General features: G+C 40.4%; 1 protein-coding gene across 4 annotated transcripts in view; it reads left to right on the plus strand.

Moving 5' to 3' along the window:
* Positions 1 to 25567, plus strand: part of KIF21B (kinesin family member 21B) — a 78915-nt gene that overhangs the window by 8449 nt on the left and 44899 nt on the right. For all 4 annotated transcript variants that reach the window (XM_020805275.3, XM_020805276.3, XM_020805278.3 and 1 more), the window contains exons 2-4: positions 20202 to 20424; positions 24334 to 24516; positions 25185 to 25334. In XM_020805275.3, coding sequence (XP_020660934.3) covers positions 20202 to 20424; positions 24334 to 24516; positions 25185 to 25334 — 556 coding nt within the window. The remainder of the gene's footprint in view (positions 1 to 20201; positions 20425 to 24333; positions 24517 to 25184; positions 25335 to 25567) is intronic.

Raw genomic sequence — 25567 nt, forward strand, 5'->3', positions numbered from 1 at the left:
TTAACATTTAAAGGTCTGCAACCATTAGTCACAACCTGTCACAGGGACGTCTGCTTTGCACTTATTGTCCAGCTGGTTCTGATGCATTTTGTCCATCCCAGTCTAAAAGAGGACCTGCTTTTCCATCATCATTCTCCACTGTATTGGCGGCATATAGTATTCTAAGTAGGTGTCATCAGCTAATTTCATCAACCTATTTCTGTTTTATCTCTCAAAATCCCTAAGGAAAAAGAGACCTATAAATTGATCACCAAGGAACTCCTAATAATGAGCAAGCCTCCAGTTTGAAAATTTACCTTTTGTAAAATCCTTTTCTCCTTTTGCAAAATCCTTTTCACCATAGGTAGTCCATTTTCAATCTGTCTTTACATGTATACATCTCCTATAGCCTTACTAATAATTGCCTGTGTTGTATACTGCACTGAATGCTTTACTGCCTTTCCTTTGCCCTGAAAACCAATTATGTTCTCAAAAAAGGGTATTAGATTAATCTGGCATAAGGCTACACAACATGCGTTCTCTCCCTGACTCCCTTACACTCTGTTCCTTACTCCACCCATGTGTTGTTGTGACAGGCCATGTGATTGAGAAATGCCTCTTCTTGTCTAGCATAGAGCTATGGTGTTTTCTCGTACAGTTTTCCTTGCACGACTCTGTGCTGCCTTGCGTCTTGTCTGAAGGTTTCTCCCAGCTCTGTAACAATTCTTCTGCTGCTTTTGTCTGAACTAATGCTTTTTACAGTATAAGCAGAATGTGTCATGTATGCAGAAATCCAGGCTGCTAAAACAAACAGTTGGTGCAACCACAGCACAGCTAGGTGTATTGGGATTTCTTCCTCCTCCTCCTCCTCTTTTTCCTCATTATTTGTTATCCTTTGCTTGCTTGCCTGCTTCCAGATAAAAAATGTACGTTTTACTGGTTGATCTGTTTATCCAGATGGCTCTTTAACATTAATCCTTTTTACATATCACATGATAATTTTTCCAAAAAAAGCCAAACTTGATTTTAGTTTATAATGTCAAATTTAGAGTCTCACAGAGAGATCTGTGCAGAAGATTGAGAAAGAGAGTGGGGGAGGGAGAGAGAGAGAGTAGAAGAAAAAAGCTGTGCTTTTCAGCCTCTGTGTATCTTCCTTAAGTACCAGATGGAGTGTTTAAAAGGAGATTTTTCTATGGTAGTCCATATTTTTCTTTATCCGTATCTGTAGCAGAAGTGGTAGTTTTGTATGTGTCCTTTACACAGTTAAATGCATATTAGGATACCATGGCAAATGGTGCCCGCTAGGATTAGAGAGGCCGTCACTGGAAGCAGAGGAGTTGTTTGAATCAATATGCATTAGTACAGAAGAGGGAGAGAGAAATTGAGACTTTAAGATTATGAGTGCCAAGCAGTGGTGAATGGCAAACTGACATAGACACACAAAAGCACTCCTGTAGAACTACACTCTTGCTTCTTTTCCCACCACAAAATAGTTCATACATCTCTCCTTTACCTGGCTGTTCATTAGTAACAGTAACAGCCTGCTCTCAAAGTAACTTTGAAGCAGATAAACTGATTACTTTGTGGGTTTCTTGCTTGCTTGCCCTATGTTCTGTATCTACTCTAATTCAGAAATGGTTCACACCCTTTTTTGCATGCTCATGTGGTTCAGCTGCTGGATCCCCCAAGGTTAGCTTTTAGTCCATTTTGAGCTGTTAATGTTTCAAAAAATGACAGCTGCTTATAACTCAAGCTCACTCACTCGTGATACGTTGGTTCTATAAAACCGCTGAGAACTCCACCTTGTGATATGAATAAATAAGAGCTATCATAGCGCTTGAAAGTTAACAAAAGTGGATTGATCATAGGATTGCTCTGCAGAGCCAGCATTTCATTTCATTTCATTTCATTTCATTTCATTTCATTTCATTTCTTTCTTTCTTTCTTTCTTTCTTTCTTTCTTTCTTTCTTTCTTTCTTTCTTTCTTTCTTTCTTTCTTTCTTTCTTTCTTTCTTTCTTTCTTTCTTTCTGAGAAAGACAATATTACAGTAATATATATATATGGTGGGGGGGGGAATCTGGAACAACTTGCCAAAGATGGGTATTTTCAAGAATTAAAAACTGAACAGCTTGAATTGGCTTACTCTGAGCATTTCCTGTAGTGTCTGAGAGCTCTTGTCAGTGCTGAGAAGGGTCAGGAAATGGAGCTTGTGAAACCATGGAAGGAAGTAGATTTCAAGTTTATTTAAACCCGTGCAACCTCCAGACCTCAGCCAGTCTTATAAACATTCTTGTTGAAACATGCCATGCTCTTGATCTTTCAGAAAGGTGGGGGCCTCTTCTGTTGCTAATCCCCTCTTGTGCTGTGGTCTATGCCAAGTGGCTTTCCCTCTTTGTAGAGTTGAAAGGACATCTTGCTTTAGCACTGGCTGCTATTCATCTTAAAATAATTAGCCTCAAATTATGCACACTAACTCTGGCTTCTAGGTTTATGTGACCAATTGCTGCATCTTTACTTTGTATAAAAGAAGTAGAAATTTCCCCACTAGCTCCCTGCCCCCACTCAGCCAGTATTTATTCTGATGTCATCTGAGTAGCAGGAAGAGTGTGCAGGATATATTTGGTGGGTATGCTTTGATGGGAGGTGGGGACCGAAAATGCTGATTTCCAAGCCAAATGGCCTTCTTTATAGTAGTTCCTTTCCCTACACAAATGTAGTGTCCAGTGTATTGGACTGTTTCAGGCAAGGGCAGTAAAGTAAGAAGTACATGGCATGTTCCATGTATGAGGTTCAATCATCCTTACCTTAAATTGGTATATAAACTTGCTTATAGTCAACGCAGCTTTTGCAATATATGTTGATTTTCTTCTTGTGCTGTCTCCTGCATTTACCACATTTGTATAATGCCAAAAGAGTACAGGAAGCTTGGAAACAGTTTTAAGCTTGTTTCTGTGAAAACTGGATTTCTTGAGCACTGAAAATGAGTCAGAGCAAAGAAAAAGAAAAACGACAGCTCAGATCTGTTTGAAAAATGGTTAGCAGATTGTTAGGTTGAACAGGGTGTCTGTATCTAGCAGCTGGATTCTGATTGTGCTTATGTAAAGTATAACTGCGTATTTTGTGTGCATGTGCATTATTATTTAAAATATTTTTACTCTGCCTTTCTCCTTAAAAAGGATCCAAGGCGGCTTACATTATTTAAAAAAATATTTAAAGCTAAAAACGAGTATCCAGATATTGAAAAGATCAAACAAATACCACTCTGAGAAATGGTAAACAAAAGTAATACTAAAACACATTCAAAGCAGCAAGGTAAAACAATCCATTTAAAAATCTCACTTAATCAGTCACTGGGAGAAAGCTTGCCTGAAGATAAAGGTCTTTGCCAGCTTACAGAAGGATAGCAAAAATGGGGCCAGTCTAGCCTCCTGTGGGTGGGAGTTCCAAAACTTGGAAGCAGCAACAGAGAAGGCACTGTCCTGTATCCTCAACCAAATACACTGGTGAGGGTGGTGGGATTGAGAGAAAGCCCTCTCCTGATGATCTTCACACTCAAATAGGCTCATAATGGGAGACCCAGTCTTTGAGATAACTCAGACCCAAGTTGTTTAGGGCTTTATAGTTATGAGAACTGCAAGTCTATACACAGCTTGAGTTACCACCTGAGACCACCTTTGGTGCTGCAATATCATTACTAAGAAGGATCCACACTGTGAGAAATGAAGGCACCCATATATACATTAGCGCAGTGGTATATGAGCTGCTTTTCACTGGCATCATCCCATAGTGCAAATTGCAGTCGCGGCATTTAAGGCCTGCCTCCCCCCAGATGAGTAGAATTGAACCTGAAAATTCCTCCTGTAAATTTTTGTGAATTTGTGGTCGGGTGGGAAGCCCTTGTGCAAATTGCCGCACCCAAGTGCTTCTGATCCTTAAGTTTCAATATAGTAATGTGTTGGACACATGCCCCCATACCATTGCTTTCACTGCTGAAGTGATATTTTAAGGGTGCCCAGAATGTACGGAGGATCTGTGTTGTACGTGTGCAATGGGGACGTTATAGATTATGATAGTATCTTGAATGGAATGTTCAGTTGTGATAGTGTCTGGCAGAGCTATTGTTTCTCTGTCTTCTGAGACTTGTTACTCCCTTGTCTACAAACCTGTAGGCGGAGTTAGCCTTAAAGCCAAATATTCACTGCCAGAAGGGTAGTGCTCTCTAATATGTATCTAATATGTATCCTCTGGGAAAGGATGTAAATGCTTCTATTGGTTGATGATTGGCACAAATGGGCCTCTTCTTCCTAGGGTACATGAAGGTCTGTTGTGTCATGTCAGTGAGATTTCCTTTGGCATCACTGAATCTGTCAGTGTGAGAAAAGCACAGTAGGAACCTTCTCCAGACAGGCAATTTATATGCTGTGCTTTGGGACTGTCATGTATTAACAAACAATAATTGATGTTTGCAAATGGAAGGTGGGCTTGCTCCTGCTAACGAATATACAGTACTGAGAGAGGATACACAACAGGGATTTGGCTATCGTTGTGGGCAACATAATCCTTTATACTCTTACCCCTCACTTTTCCTGAGAGACTAGGGAGCAGAAACCATTAGCTTAGTTAGAAATCTGTTCTGTTGATATCAGTGAGAAGTGCATGCCTTAAGGAAAGCAAGATTCTGAGCCTGGATTACACACACTTGTGGACTGTGAAGTGGAAGGCAAAACAAAAACAATTGTTTTATGCGAAATGAGTCAATAAGTGAAGCTATCAACAGTATGGCAGAGGTCAGAATCCTCTTGCATGGTTATGCTGGTGTAACATAAATAGTGTAACCTTGGGAGGAGAGCTACCTCCCGTGAAGAAGCAATGGGATTTCTTCACCAGAGCTGGTTCTCTTCCCAAGGTTATGCTGGTTATGTTACACCAATGTAAATATGCAAGAGGACTTTGGCTTGAGTTTTAGGGATTTAGAGAAGACAGAGTCTTTATTCTCTAATGATATAAAAGTTGCACTTTAGGGAGAGCTTGGTCCTTAGCACAGAGCTCAAATATGTTTTGCAAAACTGCCTGTAAAGCGGTGAAGTTGTACACAGAGAGAGGAATATGACAGAACTAAGTACCTGTGCAAAGCAGGCTAATCAAATTTTAGTCTTTAAGATACCATGGACAGAGTTGAGATGGCAATATAATATAAAATGTAGGGTTTTTGCACTGTGTGTATGATGCTGGTTGGAGAATTCTGGGAATCATTATCTAAAACAGAAATGCTTCACAGTCCTACAATTAGACATCTAGTCAGAAAAAGTCCAATTCTGGTGTTCCGAGGAAAGGAAGGGTTTGGAAAAGCAGGAGAGGATAATGATAGATTAGAAGATGCTTCTTGTTAAGCTTACTGAACTTGTGGTAGCTGTTGAAAATCTGCTTCAAATATCACAGCAGTGGACTGTGGTTTATCATTTCAGCCTGATGGCCTTTCAAATCCTGGGTTTGGAGGTTTCTTCAGAAGGAAAGAACAATGCTTTGTTCATGTTGGAAAATACATATGCACTGGTGCTGAAGTAACATTAACTTTTGGATTAACCCCTTGAGACTGAGAATGAGTGCCTAAGCATATATCCCGCCCCCTTAAAATTATTTTTAAGAAAATAAGAAAGCTTGAGTTTATCAGAGAAATATACTTGAGATAGGAAAGGTGGTAGAAGTCCTTTCGTCTCTAGAGACCAAAGGCAAGAAGTCTCCTTGAAGGAGCAGGAGAGATGCAGGAAGGAAGGAAATGATGTCAGCAACCTTAAGGATAGCAATCTAAGTTTGAAGGGAGGTCAGCACATGCCAGAGCAGGTAAACAACAACCTCAGAAACCTGAGGGGGTCATCTCTATTCTTCCTTGTGAGAAGACATGCACCTTCTTGCATGTAAGCTGAGTTGTACCCACACACTTCCAGCAGTTCAGAGAGAACATCAACCTGCTCACCCCTGGCTTTTGTCTGTGGAAACAGGACACAGAGTAGCACTAAATATAGGACAGTTAAGCTGAGTATGTGACCCTCTGCATCTCACTGTTCTCACTCTGCCTGATGGTAGGGCCAGCTAGGCAGCCACCCCTATGATGTTTGGGAGGTATTCTGCAGAATGAGGCCCTGAAGGGCTACCCCTATCTTTTTTTGCTCTGAATGCACAACTGCCAGTAATCGATGCATAAGCTCCCTCTGTTGAAACATCTAGCAGGTCTAAAATATTCCCTGATCCGCTGTAACTGATTTTGCAGCCATTTTGCAAATGGGACTGTCAGCATCTTCTCAGGAAGAATGCCCAGGATAGTGAAGCAGGTTAAAGTATTAGTGGAAGGATCGTGTATTAGTGGAAGGATCGTGAGTCATGTTTTGAGAGTGTGAACTCCAATACTGAATGTTGTGAGAACAGTCTCTATTCGTGCTGAGCTTGAGACAGTTCTGCTTTTTTTCCCCGTATTAAATCTTGCCTTGAGGGCTCTGAACATGTGAAGCAAATAAAGGGGGTGGAATGTTTTCAGCTACAGTTGTTCTTTTCTCTAACTTTTCATCTAGTTAGTTTTTCCTGTAGATAAGTGTTCTAGATTTGTGTGGAACTTGAAAGCTGCTGTGTCTTTTCATGAACAAAATGGCCCCATTGAAGGTTTGATTTATTGTAGTGAGTTAGTTGCACCACACAAATGTCTTTTTCTTCCTGCTTTTGTGGCAGTATGTGAGGGCACTTGTTCTCAACTCTTTCACATCATAGTAGTTCATGATTTGTCTTACTGAATATTATTAATATCAGTTGGTGCTGGGCTATCTCTACTTTAATGTATCTCTTTGTAAAGAATCATGTGAAGCCGATCAAGCTGCCAGGAAAAAAATGAGGAGGAACATAAAGTCAAATTATGCATCCTGTGGGATCTGTAATTGGATCTCCCAATTTCTTTTTGATAAAATTGCTTCTTAACCTCCTTTATTGACATTTTAAGGGGAAATCAGCAGTGAGAAGGAAAGATATAACATTTTTCTCAGTGAAAATTTGTATTCACAGCTAAAACTTTCCTCACAGGTTAACCTCTTCCTCTTGTCCAAAGTAAAAGTGAATGTTGTTGTTGTTTAGTCATTAAGTCGTGTCTGACTCTTTGTGACCCCATGAACCACAGCACGCCAGGCCCTCCTGTCTTCCACTGTCTCTCAGAGTTCGGTCAAATTCATGTTGGCAGCTTCAGTGACACTGTCCATCCATCTTGTCCTCTGTCGTCCCCTTCTCCTCTTGCCTTCACACTTTCCCAACATCAGGGTCTTTTCCAGGGAGTCTTCTCTTTTCATGAGATGGCCAAAGTATTGGAGCCTCAGCTTCAGGATCTGTCCTTCCAGTGAGCGCTCAGGGTTGATTTCCTTTAGAATGGAAAAGTGAATAGTTCATCTCAACTGCATTCCAGTGAGGAATTCTATATAGATTCTATCAGGTGATCCAGTCAGATCTGTTCCAGAGCCCCAAGAAACTGAAAAAAATATGAAACAAAAGGCATTTATTATGATTTATTCTGCATTTCTTAAACTACAGCTACAGTTATTATATGTGGTGAACTGAACAGGAAAACATGTAGATCCTGCATGCTGAGACATCCGTTGAGACATTTTATTTTTAACTGACAAATATTTCTCCGTTGTCAAGCTTACACAAACATGGGTGCATTTCTCTCTGAGTTTGGGGACACTAAGGTATTCAAGTGGCTCTACATAAGAAAGTTTGGTTATTCTCTGCAAATTGCATGCAAATTATTATAGCAGTCTGCTGCATTATGTGAGAGTTTCAACAGAATCACTGTTCTGAAGGGACATTTTATTCCAAAATAAGGGCTAAAACTCTTTTTTTCATCAAAACAAGGATAATTGCCATTTCTGGTGGTCTTCAGCTGCAGGGAATCTTCTCTAAACCAAGGTATACACAAGTGCTTTATTGAAAGGGTACCTTTTCATGTTTCCCTTTCCCCAAACCAGAACTCATTTTGAATAATAACCCAATAAACTCACATTTTCAGAGGGATTGTGACATTCAGCGGACTGAAAGCTTCCCCTTGAGTGGCTGAAGTTGCCCATCCCTGTTTTAAAATAAAGGATGCTGAAAAATCAAGAAGTTGAAGGTTGCTGTTCACATCTTGCTGTGTGAAATGGGGTTAAAGTTATTGCTGTCCTGGAGCTCCTGAGTGTTTCTACAGAGTGTTAAGCTCAACTTTGTGGCTAGCTCTGCTAGAATGCTGTTTAGCATGTAGGTGAAACCTCTTGGGTGAAGTCTAGAGGTCTAGGTTGCAGTGCCATTGGTAGGTAGATGCAGCTCTACTTCTGATTTCCATTTAGTAATCCCAGGCTGTGGAACTCCTGAGTAGCTGCTTGGAGGTAGTTTGGGGAGGGATATTAAGGAACCAAAGCTTAATACAAAGAAAATGAAATGTGTTCTGAGTGGGGAAGTTTGCAGATCAGACATTCAGCTTGTGTTGGGAGGGGGCTGCACTTCCTCATAAGAGTCAGGGTTGTCACTTGTGAATCTTTCTGGACTCATTGCAGAAGCTCAGGTGTGCTTCTTGTCAGAAGGTAAGGCCTTCTCGGTGTTGGTCCCTACGTTATGGAAATTCCTACTCCAGGAGAGAGAGATGAATGGTCAGTCCTATGGCTACTTTTGAGAGGGCTTTATGTTGTAAGAAACCCCTGTTCTTCCTGGCCTGTAATCGGTACTATTTACGTTATGAACTCCTTACAGACATTTACCGTATTTTTCGCTCCATAAGACGCACCAATTTTTTAGGAGAAGAAAACAGGAAAATATAATCTGTTTTCTTCACTCCATAAGACGCACAGACTTTCCACCCCCAAAGCACAGCAATACAGTATTGTATTTAAGGCAGCTAATAAACAGTGATAGCCAAGTGGGACTGAACATCTTGGCTTCTATTTGTTTTCTGTCAGAGACTATTTATAAAGTGTTGCCCTCACATAACTTCCTCTTCGTATTATCACTTCCGGTTCCTCAAAGAAGTATTTTCCCCCCTTAATTCTTTGTGCTTTGCGATGTGTGGATGGCTGTAAGGATGCCTACATGTTGGTCTTCAGCACCCTTACACACATAGAAGTCAGCTCTGGTGCTTCTGTTCTCAACTCTAGTTTTGTTTTTGTTTTTTACTTTTAGCATATTGAGTGATTACTTGAGTAATACTCAGTCATAAGCACACCTTAACTATCTTGCTGCAGAGCCATAAGTAGCTAGTTTTGTGCCTGAATCAAGTATACAAGCTGTGTCCTATACTTTCCTAGTAGTTATTTTTGTTAAAATAACAAGAAGCAAAATAGTAATTAACACAATGTTTGTGTTAGTTTCAAGAATATTGACAGGAACTTTACTTGAATGATCTTAACCATTTCTATTACAAAATTTCTCTCATATGAGAAAGTGGCAATTGGGGGAGCCACTCCCTCCACAACATGTTGAGCTTATCTGGAGTAGGGATTAACTGAAGGGGGATACAGAAATATAGCAGCATATCTTTTTTCCAAACAGTACACAATGCTTGGCGTAATAATGATAATGGTATCATGTCAATTCTGACTTATGACGACCCTTATCACAGTTTTCTAGGTAAAGAGTACTCAGAAGTGGTTTACCATTCCCTTCTTTTTGTGGCATTTTGGGACTGTGCAGCTTATCCAAGGCCACATAGGCTGGCTTTTTTGGGATGCATAGTGGGACAGAAACTCCTTTTAGTTATGGTGATGGCTTGCTGGACTCTGATAATACAGTTACCACAAACTTGTACAGTTCTGTGAATAAAGTGGGATTGAATAGAGCCATGTACGTATGCTTAGGTTCATTGGAGGAAAGGTAGGATATAAATAGAACAAATAAAGAAAGAAATATGCTTCTATTGAACATGATTTTTCTAATATGAATCTTTTTATTGTTGTTTTTATGTCACATATCATGTTGGTAAGAATGTATGTAGTCTTAAAAGGCAACTGTAAAATACGGTACATTTGACTGAATGAATGAATGAATGAAGAGATGAGAAATGCAGACATTGGTTACAGAAGCAGATGCCTAAGGATATGCCTATTACCCAGTCAAGAGTTCAAAATGAAGGGCACAACTCTGTAAATATACAGTCAGACCAGCGACAACTTGACAGTGGATTAGTTTGTGGCCTGGCATTGTGCTGAGCATGGCTGTTGCACTGTGGAGAGGTGATAACAAATACCATTGTGATGATTGGGGTGTTACTACAGATTCAGCATCGGAAATCTGGTACAGGTCAGTTTCAAAAGATCCTCTTTGGGATGCTGTTAATGTAGTTAGAAATATTGCTACTAGTAGAAATCTGTGTAGTTTTCCCTCCCTCGTCTTCCATCCTGCCCCACATATGCACCCTTCCAGTACAATTACTGGCTTGATATCAACAGTCTGTCATTGAAGAGGATGGGTTGCAAAAGTTCTGCAAATTGTCCCTACTCTTTTCTCAGAAGAATTTATGTCTCTCTCTCTCTCTCTCTCTCTCTCTCTCTCTCTCTCTCTCTCTCTCTCTCTCTGTGTGTGTGTGTGTGTGTGTGTGTGAGAGAGAGAGAGAGAGAGAGAGAGAAAAGTGTTATGGTGGAACTGAATTTGGTTATGATCACATCAGCTGTAATATTTATTTATTTGACTAATTTATATAATATTAAGTGGCTAACAATAATTCACATTAAAACATGAAAATATGGAACGTGTTTCATAGAAATATAGAATATCAGCAGGGGGATTCTAAGAGATTGGCTTGTAGTTCAAACAAGCAAGATATTGAAACTCTGGGAAAGACAACTAAATTTAGCTATGTTCATTTGAGTAAATTTGCTGTTGTTGGTACAAGCTGTACTTAGATTTTGTAATTTAGAAAATTATATTCTAAAGATAATTCTAACTTGAGCCCTTCAGCCAAGCTTGTTCATCTGGGAATTCCCAATAATGATTATTAGGATAAAACATTCTGCTTGAACACTCTTTTAGTTGCACTGGAACAGGGGACTGAGATGATTTTATGTACAGGGCCTTCATCTGGAGCAGGATTCTTGACTGATGCAAAATGAGTAAGAATGTACTGTAGCTTACATTCTGTAATCTGTGGGAGAGAAAAGTATTTTCCCCTTAGACTGTTTGGGGTGGTAGAGAGCAAATAAACGTGTGTATTTATTGCCTAGCTGTGCATGGTTGTACTGACCTTCTGGGCTCTGAGGGAATATCCTATGGCAGATGCTGTCAAAATATTCTGTGTTACTACATGAAATGGAGGACTGGCGTGGGATATGGCATGCAGAAAGAGAAGCTTACATCCAGAGTGAGATGTCTTTTCCTGGCAAGGCAAAGGAAAATCTGTCCATTTTTCTTTATCCTGTATTTACATTTTTTAAAATGTATCCTACTCTAAATATAGAGGAAATGCTTCTTTTTTTGCGATGTTTTTCAAAAAGTGTTTTATCTAAACACAATTCTCACCCATTCCTCACTATAGATGAGAATTTCCTGTTATCAGGGAATCGGGTTGCAGTGGTCTTCTCTGATTGTCCTCTTCTTGTCTGATTGCCAAAACCAGAGTAAATTAGGACATTTTTCAATTGGCTACAACCTTGCTTAAGTTATGTAATATATAATGGTAATAGGTTTCAGCAATGCACATTAAACATGCATGTACAAAACATGAATGGGACAAAATAAAGGTGTTGTTAAAGCATTTTAGCAGTTTAAACTAATGAGTACTATTATATGTTTAGTTGTTTAAAAAGGAAATAATTAAATGAAAAGGACTAGGATTCTAATATAGGCAAAGTTGAAAATAGGCTTGTGCGATATACACTTTTTTTGTGCTGCAAGGCAGAAAGGATGAAGCTGGTGATGAAGGGAAAAGAAAGATGAAGACACAAGGCATGGTTGTGGGGTGTGCGTCTATTCAGAGGCTGTTGAACTGCAACCTTATTCATTCCTTATGGAGTGGTGTTAACTAGGCACTCAGGGTTGATTTCCTTCAAAATGGATAGGTTTGTTCTCCTTGCAGTCCAGGGGACTCTCAAGAGTCTCCTCTAGCACCACGATTCAAAAGCATCAGTTCTTTGGCGGTCAGCCTTCTTTATGGTCCACCTCTCATTTCCATACATAGCATTTCATTTCACTTCTCTTCTATGCTATTTGTAAGGCCTCGTTGGACAGCCACTTTGCTTTCCTTTTCTTTGGGATGTTTTTGTTGCTGCCTCTTGTACAATGTTATGAGCCTCCATCCATAGTTTTTCAGGCACTCTGTCCACCAAATCTAGTTCCTTAAATCCGTTCTGCACTTCCACTGTGTATTCATAAGGGATTTGGTTTAGGTTATACCTGATTAGCCCAGTGTTTGTTCCTACTTTCTTCAGTTTAAGCTTGAGTTTTGCTATGAGGAGCTGATGATCAGAACCACAGTCAGCTCCAGGTCTTGTTTCTGCTGACTGTATAGAGCTTCTCCATCTTTGGCTGCAGAGAACATAATCAATCTGATTTCAGTATTGCCTTTCTGGTGATGTCCATGCGTAGAGTCGCCTCTTGTGTTGTTGGAAAAGAGTGTTTGTGATGACCTGCTTGTTCTCTTGACACAACTCTGTTAGCCCTTGCTCTGCTTTGTTTTGAACTCCAAGGCCAAACTTACCTGTTGTTCCTTTTATCTCTTGACTCCCTATATTAGCATTCCAGTCCCCTATAATGATAAAAACATCTTTCTTTGGTGTCAGTTCTAAAAGGTGTTGTAGGTCTTCATAGAATTAGTCAATTTCAGCCTGTTCGGCATTGGTGGTTGGTCCATAAACTTGGCTTACTGTGATGTTGAAAGGTCTGCCTTGGATTCGTATTGAAATCATTCTATCATTTTTGAGATTGTATCCCAGTACAGCTTTTCTCACTCTTTTCTTGACTATGAGGGTTACTCCATTTCTTCTATGGGATTCTTGCTCACAATAGTAATGATAATCGTCTGAATTGAATAGGCCTATACCTGTCCATTTTAGTTCACTGATGCCCAGGATGTCAATGTTTATTCTTGCCATCTCCTGTTTGACCACATCCAGCTTACCAAGGTTCATAGATCTTACATTCCAGGTTCCTGTGCAGTATTTTTCTTTGCAGCATCAGACTTTCCTTTCACTTCCAGGCACGTCTGCAGCTGAGCGTCCTTTCAGCTTTGGCCCAACCACTTTATTAGCTCTGGAGCTATTTGTCCTTGTCCTCCACTCTTCCTCAGTGGTATGTTGGATGCCTTCTGACATGAGGGGCTCATCTTCCCGTGTCAAATCTTTTAGCTTTTTGTTTCTGTCCATGGAGTTTTCCTAGCAGGGATACTAGAGTGGCTTGTCAGTTCCTACTCCAGGTGGATCGTGTTTAGTCAGAACTCTCCACTATGACCTGTCCGTCTTAGCTGTCCCTGCACGGCATAGCCTATAGCTTCTCTGAATTACTCAAGCCCCTTTGCCATGACAAGGCAGCAATTCATGAAGGGGTTCTAGTCACTAATTAGCTTTACAACATGTGAGTATTGCGTTTGGAAAAAAATCCACAATTGTGAAGCAGAATTTGAAGGGTTAAGTCCAAAATAGAAGGAATGTTGGGCAAAACTGTATTTCTTTATGTCGCCTGCCTAGATTATACAAATATCTGTCATTCCTGTCTTTCTTGCCTAGGTATGGCAAGATAATAGCACTTCACATGATGAGTAGGTCCCTAAAGGCTCATTATTTGTGCCCTTGTCTAATCTATATTTCATGGTAATAGTCCCCTGGCCATGGACATTATAGCTTAAACAGGCTCTTCCTTGATCTTCTTACATGTTGAATTATACTCAGGAAAACTACAGGATTTGTTTAAAGGATTGGATGTGTATTGTGGGTTCTCTTATAAGGTGTAAGGTAATGAACAGCCTTGCTGTGCTGAGTGGTTTCTTCAGTTTTTCTCCTTCTTTTATGTCCTGCATTAACTAGAAGCATTTGAAATAGTAATAATATCTTGCAAAAACTGGGAATATGTCTGTTGGGAATATCTTGAATGTGTCAGAGCTTCTGCCAGTTTATGTAGCAGAACAACACTACAGTATTTATTGGTATAGTTTCACTAGCTTTTCAAAGAAACATCCAACTTGCTTATCTGGAACTGCCTTCTTGTTAGGTTGAAGCACTGCAATTCAGTACAATTTTTGAATTAATACCTGAACTACATTAAATTTGTACTATTCTCTGAAATTTGCAGTGCAAATCTCTGTTAAAAATGTGTTGTTGCTTTTTGTCATTCTTGTCTCTGAGTTGATCAAGGAGTATTGGCACCTGCTGGTCAATTTCAATGGCTGGGGGCCAGTTTGACCCTACATCTGAGTAACACTATCCCAGTGGTTCCCAACCTTGGTTAATCCAGGTGTTTTTGATGGCAATTTCTGGAAGCCTTCACCACCAGCTGTGCTGGCCAGGGTTTCTGGAAGTTACAGTCCAAGAACACCTGGGTTTCCCAAGGTTGGGAACCATTGCTGTGTCCACTAGACTAGACCATACTGGCTCAAAAGATGCGTAAGGATGGGGAAACTCTAAACAAAAATGCATATGCTGGGAAAATAACACACAAAAGCATTTATTATGAGAAATTGCTTGAAATTGCTTATATATAGGATGTGATGCAAAAATCATATGAAATTTCAGACTTTAAAATGTGTATGACAGTGCATAAAATGTTTGTTCACACTAAAAAATTTACAAAGTGCTATAGATATGCCTGGAGTTACATACGCTTTGAAAACACAAACATGATAGAAAACAAGATAGAATTGTCAATTTGTACTTCAGACTAGATAAAAAGTCAAAACTACAGTGAAAAATCTCAGCATTAAGCATTGACCATTATTGTAGACACTGAAGACTATTGATGAATTTTAGAAGGAATCAAAGATACATTTTGGATTATGCAAGTGGGAGTTGTACATATAAATTCTTAAATAAGTGGATTGAACACACTGCCTTTGTATAGACTTTTACTGTAGACTTTTCAAGATACCCATGATCAGTTAATCAATCTATTTATTTCAGATTTCTTTCCTTGAACTTTCCCTGTGTATGTATTGTGGAAGTCTAAGAGTTGTAAGAGAAACATGAGCTCCCAGGTCATATGCCATGAAGTCATGTTGTGGCATGTACATGCTCATTATGTGATTTTTTAAAGAAAAGTGCCTTAAGGACCAGATACTCTTAGTAGGACCACCTCCCTCTTCCTTCCTGGTATGAAATGGTTTCTTACCAATAGGTTTGAGAAAGCACTAATGCCCTTATGGTATCTTTCTGTCTGCCACAGAGGGGGAAAAACATTTGCAAATCAAGCCTGCCAAGCTTAAGCTTTTCACCAATTACCTAGGCTTTCCATCTACATCAATTAGATGCTTAACTTTGAAGTTGTTGCAGATTGTGTTTCCATTCCTCCTAAGATTCTGGCTTCATTGTTGTGGATTAAAACAGGAAAATATGGGTAAAATGTCTCCACCTGTGCTGTCTATTCTGGTCAGTATAAGAAATCTCATTGACGGGTAAGGGGAAAAAACAATGTTCTTTGAAGAGTGATGAATAATTAAACAATTAAGTTAAGCTTCTTAATAAGCTTCCCACCCTAGTGTGTTCTTTTCTTACAGTTGCTAGGCACTGCACTGTACCAACTGTATGTGAGGTGGAATTCAGTCTCTGTTTTTAGCAGTGTTGAGATGTGTTCTGCTGTCAAAGCAGGATTGGGACAGAGTTGGGGTTGACTGGGAAGTCACAAGACAGAATCTTCTCTGTGGGGATCTTCCTGGATCAGGCATTTCTGTATGGCAAGTCTGCCTGGAGGATGGGGAAAAGAGAAAGCTCTTTTCTGGCCCTGGGGCCGTGGCTTTCACTGTAAGACTAGAAGCCCATTTTTACTTTGGATGCCAGCCCAATTGGTTCCCCTCTCTATAAATGTTGGCTTTTGCTGATGGAGCTAAACAGCCAGGCCATTGTGTGTGTCAGGGCCACTGGAGAAAATGCCTCAGTGGTGTTTTATATAGTGTGTCACTGTGTTCCCTTTTTGGGTTGTCTTTCCCTCCTCCTCCTCCTGCAGAGACTCAGTTGTCATGGCAATCATGTCATGGGGACTGCTGCTTTTCTATCCTGCCAACACAAGAGAGGCTCACATGCAGGCTACCAGTGTAGCTGGCTCCTTGTTTCCACATAGGGTCATCTGGGTGGTGCCCTACTGACACAGTAGAGAGCACACATTTGAGATTCCAGACATGACATGCTCCAAAGGCACCTTTTGGGCTTAGTTAGATGCAACTTGTGCCCATCTTTTCATAAAAAAAGTGTTATGCCTGGTGCTCCAGGTATTTGGCCTGATCCCTAGGAAACAAATGCTCAGCATGTGTTTTGCAAATAGCATTTCCCTGCAAAAATGTTCAGAGGTGGGGAGAAAAATATTTTTTTCAATTAAAACTTTCCAAAAATCCCTTCCCATGACCATGCTGTTTAGAGTATTCAAGAAGGAGTAGTTAAAAAAAATTGACATTTCCGATCACTGAAGAGATTTCCATTCTCCATCTTAGCTGCCCCATCTAGCAAAATAATCTATTGGTGGAAGGATCAAAATGAAATGTTCTCAATGCATCGTTAACACTCTCTCCCCTGCTGCTAGTGAAGTGAAAATAAAACTTTAAAAACAATAAAGTCAGAGGAAGCTGTTAACACCAGAAATTTCAAGAGAGGATGCATCACTTGGTGATTTGGGTGTGAAACTGTCATAAAAGAATTGGCAGCATAGAAGTTAGGTTTAGGACTGCCAGATTTCTGCTGCGGTTAAACAGACAGTGCTTCCGTTTTACAGTCATGGGAGATGGTGATGGCATTTTGCTTTTGTGCAAAGTTTCTTAAAGATGTGCTAATGATTGCCAGAATACACAGAATGATTGAGGAATGTGAAATTGGTGGTGCCAGCCTCATAGTGGAGTACCACACTTCAGGTAGTGAAATGATATCTGGTATTATTTGCATATGTTCATCAAAGAAGCTGATTCCTTCAGTCCTAGTTGTCAGGTGCCTGCTTTTGTTAAATAAAGGATTGACTAGGAAGTACTTGGGTATAGATTTTCACAGGTAAAAAGACCAGATAAAAGGTAAAGGTTCCCGTTGACAATTTGTCCGGTTGTGTCCAACTCTAAGCGGTGATGCTTATCTCCGTTTCCAACCCATAGAGCTGGCGTTTGTCTGCAGACAATCCTCCGTGGTCACGTGGCCAGCGTGACTAGACACTGAATGCCGTTTACCTTCCCACCAAGGTGGTACCTGTTTATCTACTTGCCTTTTTGCATTTTGCATGCTTTCAAACCACTAGGTTGGCGGGAGCTGGGACAAGCACAGAGGCTTCTGTGGTTTAACCCGCAGTGCTCAGTGCCAATCTTTCTTAGTGCTCCTTCACCTTAAGGGAAACATTTTGGAGAAGTTCTGTAGCTAGAAGATACCATGCAGATTTTACATATAGATCATTGCAGATTTACTCTCTAGCATTTTCAGATAAGATTGAGAAAGTCCCTGTCTGAATGCCTACAGAGAAGCTTTAGAGAATACTAAACAAGTATTTAGAGAACACTAAACAAGGCAGGCTGATAAACTATTGAGATCATCTTCTACTTACTTTCTGATCTGTTCTAGATTCCACCCCACCCTCAAATCTTTATTACCATTAATGAGCAGATTTTGACATCTTCACCAAAGTTAGGGCTTGAACTAGATGAGATTAGCAGAGCTCCTTAACTGTTTGTACTAGCACAGCTTTTCTCATTTCCTGTATCTTACAAATTAGCTTGCTTTGTTTTGTGATTGGTCCCAGGGGAGTGAGCATGGGCTCCTTCTGCAAGGGAATGCACAGGCACAGAGCTCTGAAGAATCATCTTGGAGGAGGAATAACTGCTGCAGCTTCCAGTGTGAAGATGCTGCTTCCATCTTGTTTGTTCTACATACAGCCCTATGCATACACATTACTGAGAGTTGGTGAGGCTTTGAAAGCTGCCCCCCATTTCCATGTGGCTGATACTGCTTCTGTGATGAGATAATGGCAGATGGTTCCACCATGTGGATGTTTAAACAAGTCCTGACGTGACACCCCCACCCACCCCTGCTTTTCTAATACTCCTGGCCAACATGCAGCAAGGCTAAGCCTCCCTTAGTCCATTGGTGAAGTCCTAGTTCCTATAGTCTTCCTGAGAGGAAGTGGGGGTGGGGTGCAAATAAGGCAGCAGCTTGCCTGGAGGGCTTGAATGCAGTGAGCCTTCAATGGGTCTTTTCTAATGCGGATTTGTGAGGTCCTTGTATTAGATGAATAAAAACCTTTGTGCCTGTGGCACTTCTATGCTCCTCAGGCTATGACATAACAGCTTAGAAGTGTGACACCTGCCAGGTCATGTTAGTGCTATTACCAGTCACCTTTTGACTCATTAAGCCTGGGTTACGTGAAGCAATAGCTTAGCTACTTCCGTCTCTCCCAAAGCTGTCACTTCTTCAAGGTGCTTGTGGTATATGTGTGTGTGTGTGTGTGTGTGTGTTAGGGTAGGAATAGGGAGTTGTAAGACATCCTGCTGAGATTAGTCTGGTCCCACTGGGTGTGTTCCCTGCTCCCACCCTCACCAATGTATGAACCCTTTGCAGTTTTTTGTCATTAACCAGCGGGAGAGGTTGCCCAGCAAAGAAATGAGTCCAGCAACAGGAACTCCATCTTGATGTTCGCAAGACCCCAGTCCAAAGAAGAATATTAAGTATGACAAGTATTGTCGTCTTAAAGTATTGTGGATCTTTTAATGAAATTTCCCCTCTTTTGTGTCAGTGTATCCCCTCTGCCAAATCTGATATGGATTTTAAAGTCCCCCAGCCTTTTACTTGCCCAATGTCCATGCATGCAGTTACATATCTGTCAGTTTAGAAGAGCTGGCCATATTTAGTTCATGAACATGTTAGTCTTTAAGGTGCCACAAAAAATTTTTAAAAGTAAAAAAAAAAACAGTGACTACTTTGTTATCTTGGTGTATGTTTTAGCTATTCCACATTATCATTTATTTAATATTTGCTTAACTTAATATACCGCTCCCATTAGTGCCGCAGCACTACTCTGGGCAGTTCACAGTAAAATATGCAATATAGTTAAAATAGGTAGTATAATAAAAACCAAAAAAGAGTCTAACCACATAAAAACAGGACGTGCTAGAGCAGTAATAAAACTGCCTGAAACAGCAAATGAGAATGAGATACAAATATAAGTAGCTGGACGGAGTTGTAAGATCACCTCAACTCAACTAGGGTCAGAGTGGAAAGCCTCCCCGAAGAGGCATGTTTTGAATTGCATCTTGAATGTCAACCAGGGGAAGCTCCTCCGGAAGCTGGTTCCACACGGGTGGAACCACCGCGAAGAAGGCCCTACCTCCCATAGAAGGTTTGTGGTCCTCCCTTGGAGTGGCTACCCGGAAGAGCCTCATTTGCCATGGTCTGGTGGGTTGGGCAGTTGACCTTGGGGAGTGATGCTCCAACTCAACTACCTGTATTTGTATGACCTGAATAAGAAATGTAGCCTATATTTCTGTCATAGTAGCGGAAGTTACCAATTTTGCTCCTACTCTGGTATCCTTTCTTTTTCCCTCTGTTCTTCCTCTGTCTTCTTCCTGTCTTATTTCTTATTTCTTGCTGGTCTTTTCCTCTGTATAACCTACTGATAATTGAACTCCCCATCCCCACCCCGATCAAGTCTCCTTCACCTCCTGCCCTTAGCAGGCAGCATCATCTCTTCTTAATCCTTCTCTTATAATAAACTGTCAAGAAATAAAGCATTGTACCTGTATTCTGTATTGTTTGGTTTCTTTGAGCTGAATATGTTTATTTTGACTAGAATATATGCACCTTGCCTTTTAGCTTGTTTGCTGTTACAGCGCAAGAAGTCTATATCATGGGAATATGCTAAGAGAAACCATGCACTTGAAATCAGCCTATATTAGTATATTGAGTAAACACCAGGAGCTTCTGTATTTTTACTCTTTCCACTCTTGAATAGCAAATGGTTGTAACATCTCCATCTCCTCTGACCCATAATAATTAGGCCCCTAACTGTAAAGTTATGTATGAATTTAAAAACCACTGTCCTTATCCCATTCTCTTTTTTTAAACAGGATCCGTCCTCAGATGCCAAAGGAGAAAATCGAAGGATGTCATATCTGCACATCAGTGACACCGGGAGAGCCCCAGGTGCTCCTTGGGAAAGACAAAGCCTTTACCTACGACTTTGTTTTTGACCTGGAAACTTGGCAGGAGCAGATCTACACAACCTGTGTATACAAGCTTGTCGAGGGCTGCTTTGAAGGGTACAATGCCACAGTTTTGGCATATGGTCAGGTATGTCTGCCCTTTGACCTCATCACAGCCTCTGCCATAAGCAGATCAGAGTAGGTGAGATGTAAACGGATCTGCTTTGTTTTCAGCAGCTTTTCAGTTTGTATTCCTAGTTTTGTCCACAGTGACTTTACCACAAAGTAGAACAGGAAACAGCTATGGTGGTTTTGAGACACCTATCTTGTTTCTCAGCATCACAGTTGTGTTTACATATGGTAGCCAGTCTTTTACTCGTTGGGTACAAGACCAATATCATGGTTAAAATGGGAGACTGAGGAGTCAATAACTATTGTTTGTTACGAAATATAGGAAAGAAAGAAAGGAAAGTTGAAGGTTAAAAACAGAGATTGATGTGCCCAATAAGTTCGCTAAACCTATGTACTGCTTTATACTGTTATCTGCTTACCTGGGCAACAGCTGCTATTATATCTCACAATAAAGCAAGGAGCCAGTTTACACTTTATGAGGTTTCCTGTCATGGTTGCTTAATAGGGTGAGAACAAATGGACACCATGCACTACTAGCATACTGCCTCATATCTTGTAAGAGAGTTAGGCAATCTCTAGAAGCCCAGCAGTTATATGTGCAAATCCCTAGATTTTGGGGGACTACACTCAGTCCCATTATGCCTAGTCCACAATTTTCCCTTACAGATTTTTTTTAATTCTGGAAAAATTCTCTTTCATCCTCTAGAGGCCATTTTTTTTAAAAAAAGCAAAATGGGGCAGTTGCACCAGTGACCCCTCAAAATATAGTACAATTGCTCCCTGCCCTGAGAGGGCTAAAGGGTACATTTTAAACCCCACATTATACTTTTGAGGGAATATGGGATTGTTGGGGTGCATTTGAGCCCCTGGGCGTTCGGTTCTGCCTTATGGTATGATTGTGGTGTCTAAGTAAGTCCACTGGAACTGCACACTATTGCCATCATGGTTTTTGGTGGCTGACAAGTAGATCTAAGGATGCCCAGTGTAGTGTGGTAGAGAGAGTGACAGACTGGAGCTTAGGAGAGTAGGGTTCACATAACTACTCGACTGTGGCAATTTTCTGGTGGGAGTGGAACAGGTAAAACCTTAAATTTCTCACTTATAATTTGGTTTCAACTTAACAGTGCATAACACACACACATACACACAGTCTCCGTAGTGGAGAACAGAGTTCACCATATTGCTTTTTAAAAAGAATTCATTACTCATAGCACATTCCTTTACAAAATATCATGTTAATGTTACACTTTATTAAAACAGAACCTTATTAGTTACTTGTTACCATTGCATTGCTTTTTTAACTACTTTAAAACTACATTTAAATTACTCTACTTTTTATTATATTTAAAAATACAAAAATGGCCCCAAATCTTCCAAAATAGGCACTTGGAAGTAAAGCTTTGGGAGTAACAAAAAAGCATTATCCATTACACTAAAACATGCATATGTTGTTATTCTGTATGTCACTTTTAAAAAGTAGCAGGATTTCAGATTGTGGTCATTACTTGCAATGTCTTACTTGCAAGCTCTGGTGTGGAATTGGGTAGCTTACTTTTCAACAAGGCTGCAATGCTGCAAACATGCAATGTGCACTTCCATTTCTTTTGGCTACAATCATTTTATCCTGTCCAAACCCTGATCTTTTGGGGCTTGAGGGATTGTCTTTTCCCCCTATGTTCCAGGATGACCTTTGGACCAAATACGTAAAAAGTTGATTTTGACTGTATCATTCCTGTGCAAACCTGAACAGCAAGTGCACCTGTAGAGGTTTTCTGGGAGGCTGCCTTGCAACACAGTACAACTCCTTTCTGCTAGACATTAGAACTGCCAAGCCTTGCTAGAAGTGTTGTAAGATGCTCTTGTTCAGCTCTTAACAATGAGAGTTAAGTAAGTGAGTTAATCATAAGGATGAATATAAACGCTCTAACATATTGTTTTTACTGGTCAGAATCCTGTTGTGATTTTACTCTGGAGTAAGTGAAATCAAATTAGTCATGGGAGCAAATTGCAGCTGGGTGCTGGTCATGTGCCTGGTTACATGCAACTTACACAACAAAAACCTTAGTAATTAGCAGTAATTAGCTGCAACTTATGCATATTCACCTGTCATAGTACTATATATGCTGTCAAGTCAGAAGCAGCTTATAGAAACCCTAATAGGACTTTTAAGTGAGTTATTTGAGTGGTTTTACCAGTTTCACTCCATCCCTATGAGTTTCCATGGTCAAGTGGGGTTCGAATCTTGACCTCCTGAGTTCATCTATCACTTTATCCACTATGCCACACTAAGTTACATCTACTCCAGATTAAAATTCTAACAGGATCCTGGTCATCGTATCTTTTTTTCCTATGGGTGTTTTCAAATAAGTCTTCACTATGCAGTTGCATTGGTTTATTTATGGATTTTTATGGGAGGACCAGATGACAGAGTCTTCAATTTGCAGCCTTGCCATGCTTTCCTATTGTTTCATCTGCCTTTTTTGTGTACCAGAGAAAATCCATTAAAATAAAAAGACAGAATACCTGCCTTAATTTTGAGCAACATGAGATTGCTATCTGCACACATCCTATCATAGGATTTCCCTTCATTCCATATCCTGTCACTTACTGACTTCATATCACATTGCATATCTTTTTAGGTCAGCCCCGGGTGGTTTTGTTAGCGTTTTTGTTTCACGCTTTCTTCAAGGAGTCTTTTGCCTCAAGGCACTGAGCTTCATAAACAGTGTGTGAGGTGGGTGAGGATGAGTAAACATGGCTCGCTGAAGCGCACCAGAAGAGCTTTGCAACTGTGTGAGGATTTGAAGGTGGATTTCCCATGTACCCACCCATGTACCTGTTTTAGTCACTGCATCAGCCCTGAGGAAAGGGTGGGAGAAGATTTGAAATGAACGAATTTGGCGCAGGAAGACTGCCTTCAATGTAATGTTGCAAAAAAAAAAATGGCTTTGGTAAACAAGATTTACGTATTAGTGTTTAATTTTAAAACAGTTTACTTTCGGAAAGTTCTCACCTCCTCATACTCACAGACCATTTTACTGAATCCCCTGTAAGAGAACATGTAGACTGCCCAGCTGGCTGAACAACCAAGGCAAATTATGAGGAAAGATGCCTTGCTGCCAGGGGATTCTGGGAAAGGTAGTCCAAGGAGTAATTTTTCCAAGCTCTGAAATTATAAAGTACAAAGTAAAAAGGTATGCTTGTTAGTGAGCCTTAAGGACTCTCCAGTGCTGAGAGCCCAAAGATATGTATTCTTTCAAAAGTGAAACTTTGCCTTGGTGACACTCTGTGTTATTGTTGTTGTATGTCATCAAGTCACCTCCAATTTAGGCAACCCTATGAATGAGCTATCTCCAAAATGTCCTATCCTCGACAGCCCTGCTGTTGGGCAGTCTGCATGTTCTCTTGCAAACTCAAGCCTGCGGCTTCCTTTATGGAGTCAGTCCATCCTGTATTTGGCCTTACGTTTCTCCTGCTGCCTTCCACCTTTCCCAGCATTATTGTCTTTGCCAGGGAATCCTGCCTTCTCATAATGTGCCCAAAGTAGGATAGCCTCAGCTTCAACATTTTTGCCTCCAAAGATAGTTCAGGCTTGATTTGATCTAGAAACCACTTATCTTTCTGGCAGTCCAGCATATCCACAAAACTCTCCTCCAGCACCAGATTTCAAATGAATCAGTCCCCCCCCCCGTCATCTATCTTAAATGTCTAGCTTTCACACTCATACACGGTTACTGGAATACAAGAGTTTCTTGGTCTCTAGTGACACACCCTTGCACTTGATGATCTTTTCTAGTTCCTTCACTGCTGACCTTCTGAGTCTTTCTTCTGATTTCTTGGCTATATTAGGGTTGATGACTGAACTCAAGGTGTACAAAATCTCTATTTCAATTTCTTCATAAGCACCTATTTTGTTTTCTCTTAGACAGGTGCAGGCAAAACTTACACCATGGGTACTGGCTTTGACATGAATGTTTCTGAAGAGGAAAATGGCATAATTCCACGAGCCATTGCCCACCTGTTCAATGGCATAGAAGAGCGCAAGCGGGCAGCGCGGGAACAAGGCGTACCAGCACCAGAGTTCAAAGTCAGTGCACAGTTCTTAGAGGTAGGTGCAATGGGGATTTTGTGGAGATGGTGCCATGAGAAAGACAGTGCATAGGCTCATTCATAGAGGATGGAAAGTGTCCGAGAAAGGAAATCGGTACTATTTCAGCTGTGGAAAATGTAGAGCTCCTATTTTATGAACATTTCTTTTTCAATGTGGAGCAGACCAGCCAATTTAAGGTCCAGATTATGGTGTCTAGTTTTTTGTAAGTTGGTCACCAGTGAGGAGAATGAAACATTTCACGCAGCACAGTACCTTTGTGTGTGCCACATTCAGGGCTTCTCATCCTTTGCCTCACAGGACTCCTTGAATTTCAATATCATCCTGTTTTTTTTATCCCTGTCATCAAGCTTTCTCTTTGCAAAACAGTTCAACAGTGTGAACTGAATTCCTGTTAGAACAAGAGCACCACATTATGTAACCAAAGTAGACATATCAGCTGTAGACCATCTGTTCTGGGTGTATAATTTTAATCTTTTAGCTCTCATATAGCCTTGTAGTCAATAAAGCCACTCATTGCACAAGTACAAAAACACCACATTAGCTCCATATCCAGTGGCTGAGACATCTTTGTCACTATGTACTGCTGGAGTCCTCTGAAAGACAAGCTGCATGCTATCACATATTATTTCACACAGATGTATATTCTTTCCCACCTCTTTATTCAGCTGTATAATGAGGAGATCCTGGACCTTTTTGATAGCACACGCGATCCTGATTCCCGCCACCGGAAGTCAAACATCAAAATTCATGAAGATGCTAATGGTGGAATATACACCACAGGTGTTACATCACGTCTCATTGGCTCGCAGGACGAGGTAGGTGAACTGATAAGGAAGGGAGGGAGGGAGAAAGGTCTCACGCTTGTGTTCCATGTTATTTATTTATTTATTTATTTATTTATTTATTTATTTATTTATTTATTTATTTATTTATTTATTTATTTATTTATTTGATTTATATGACATCATCCTCCTGATGGGAGACTCAAGGCAACTCACAACAATTCAAATCATACAATAATAACAAGTTTAAAATGCCATACAAAACT

The sequence above is a fragment of the Pogona vitticeps genome, chromosome 4 (genome assembly GCF_051106095.1).
Source record: "Pogona vitticeps strain Pit_001003342236 chromosome 4, PviZW2.1, whole genome shotgun sequence".
NCBI classification, from domain to species: Eukaryota; Metazoa; Chordata; class Lepidosauria; order Squamata; family Agamidae; genus Pogona; species Pogona vitticeps.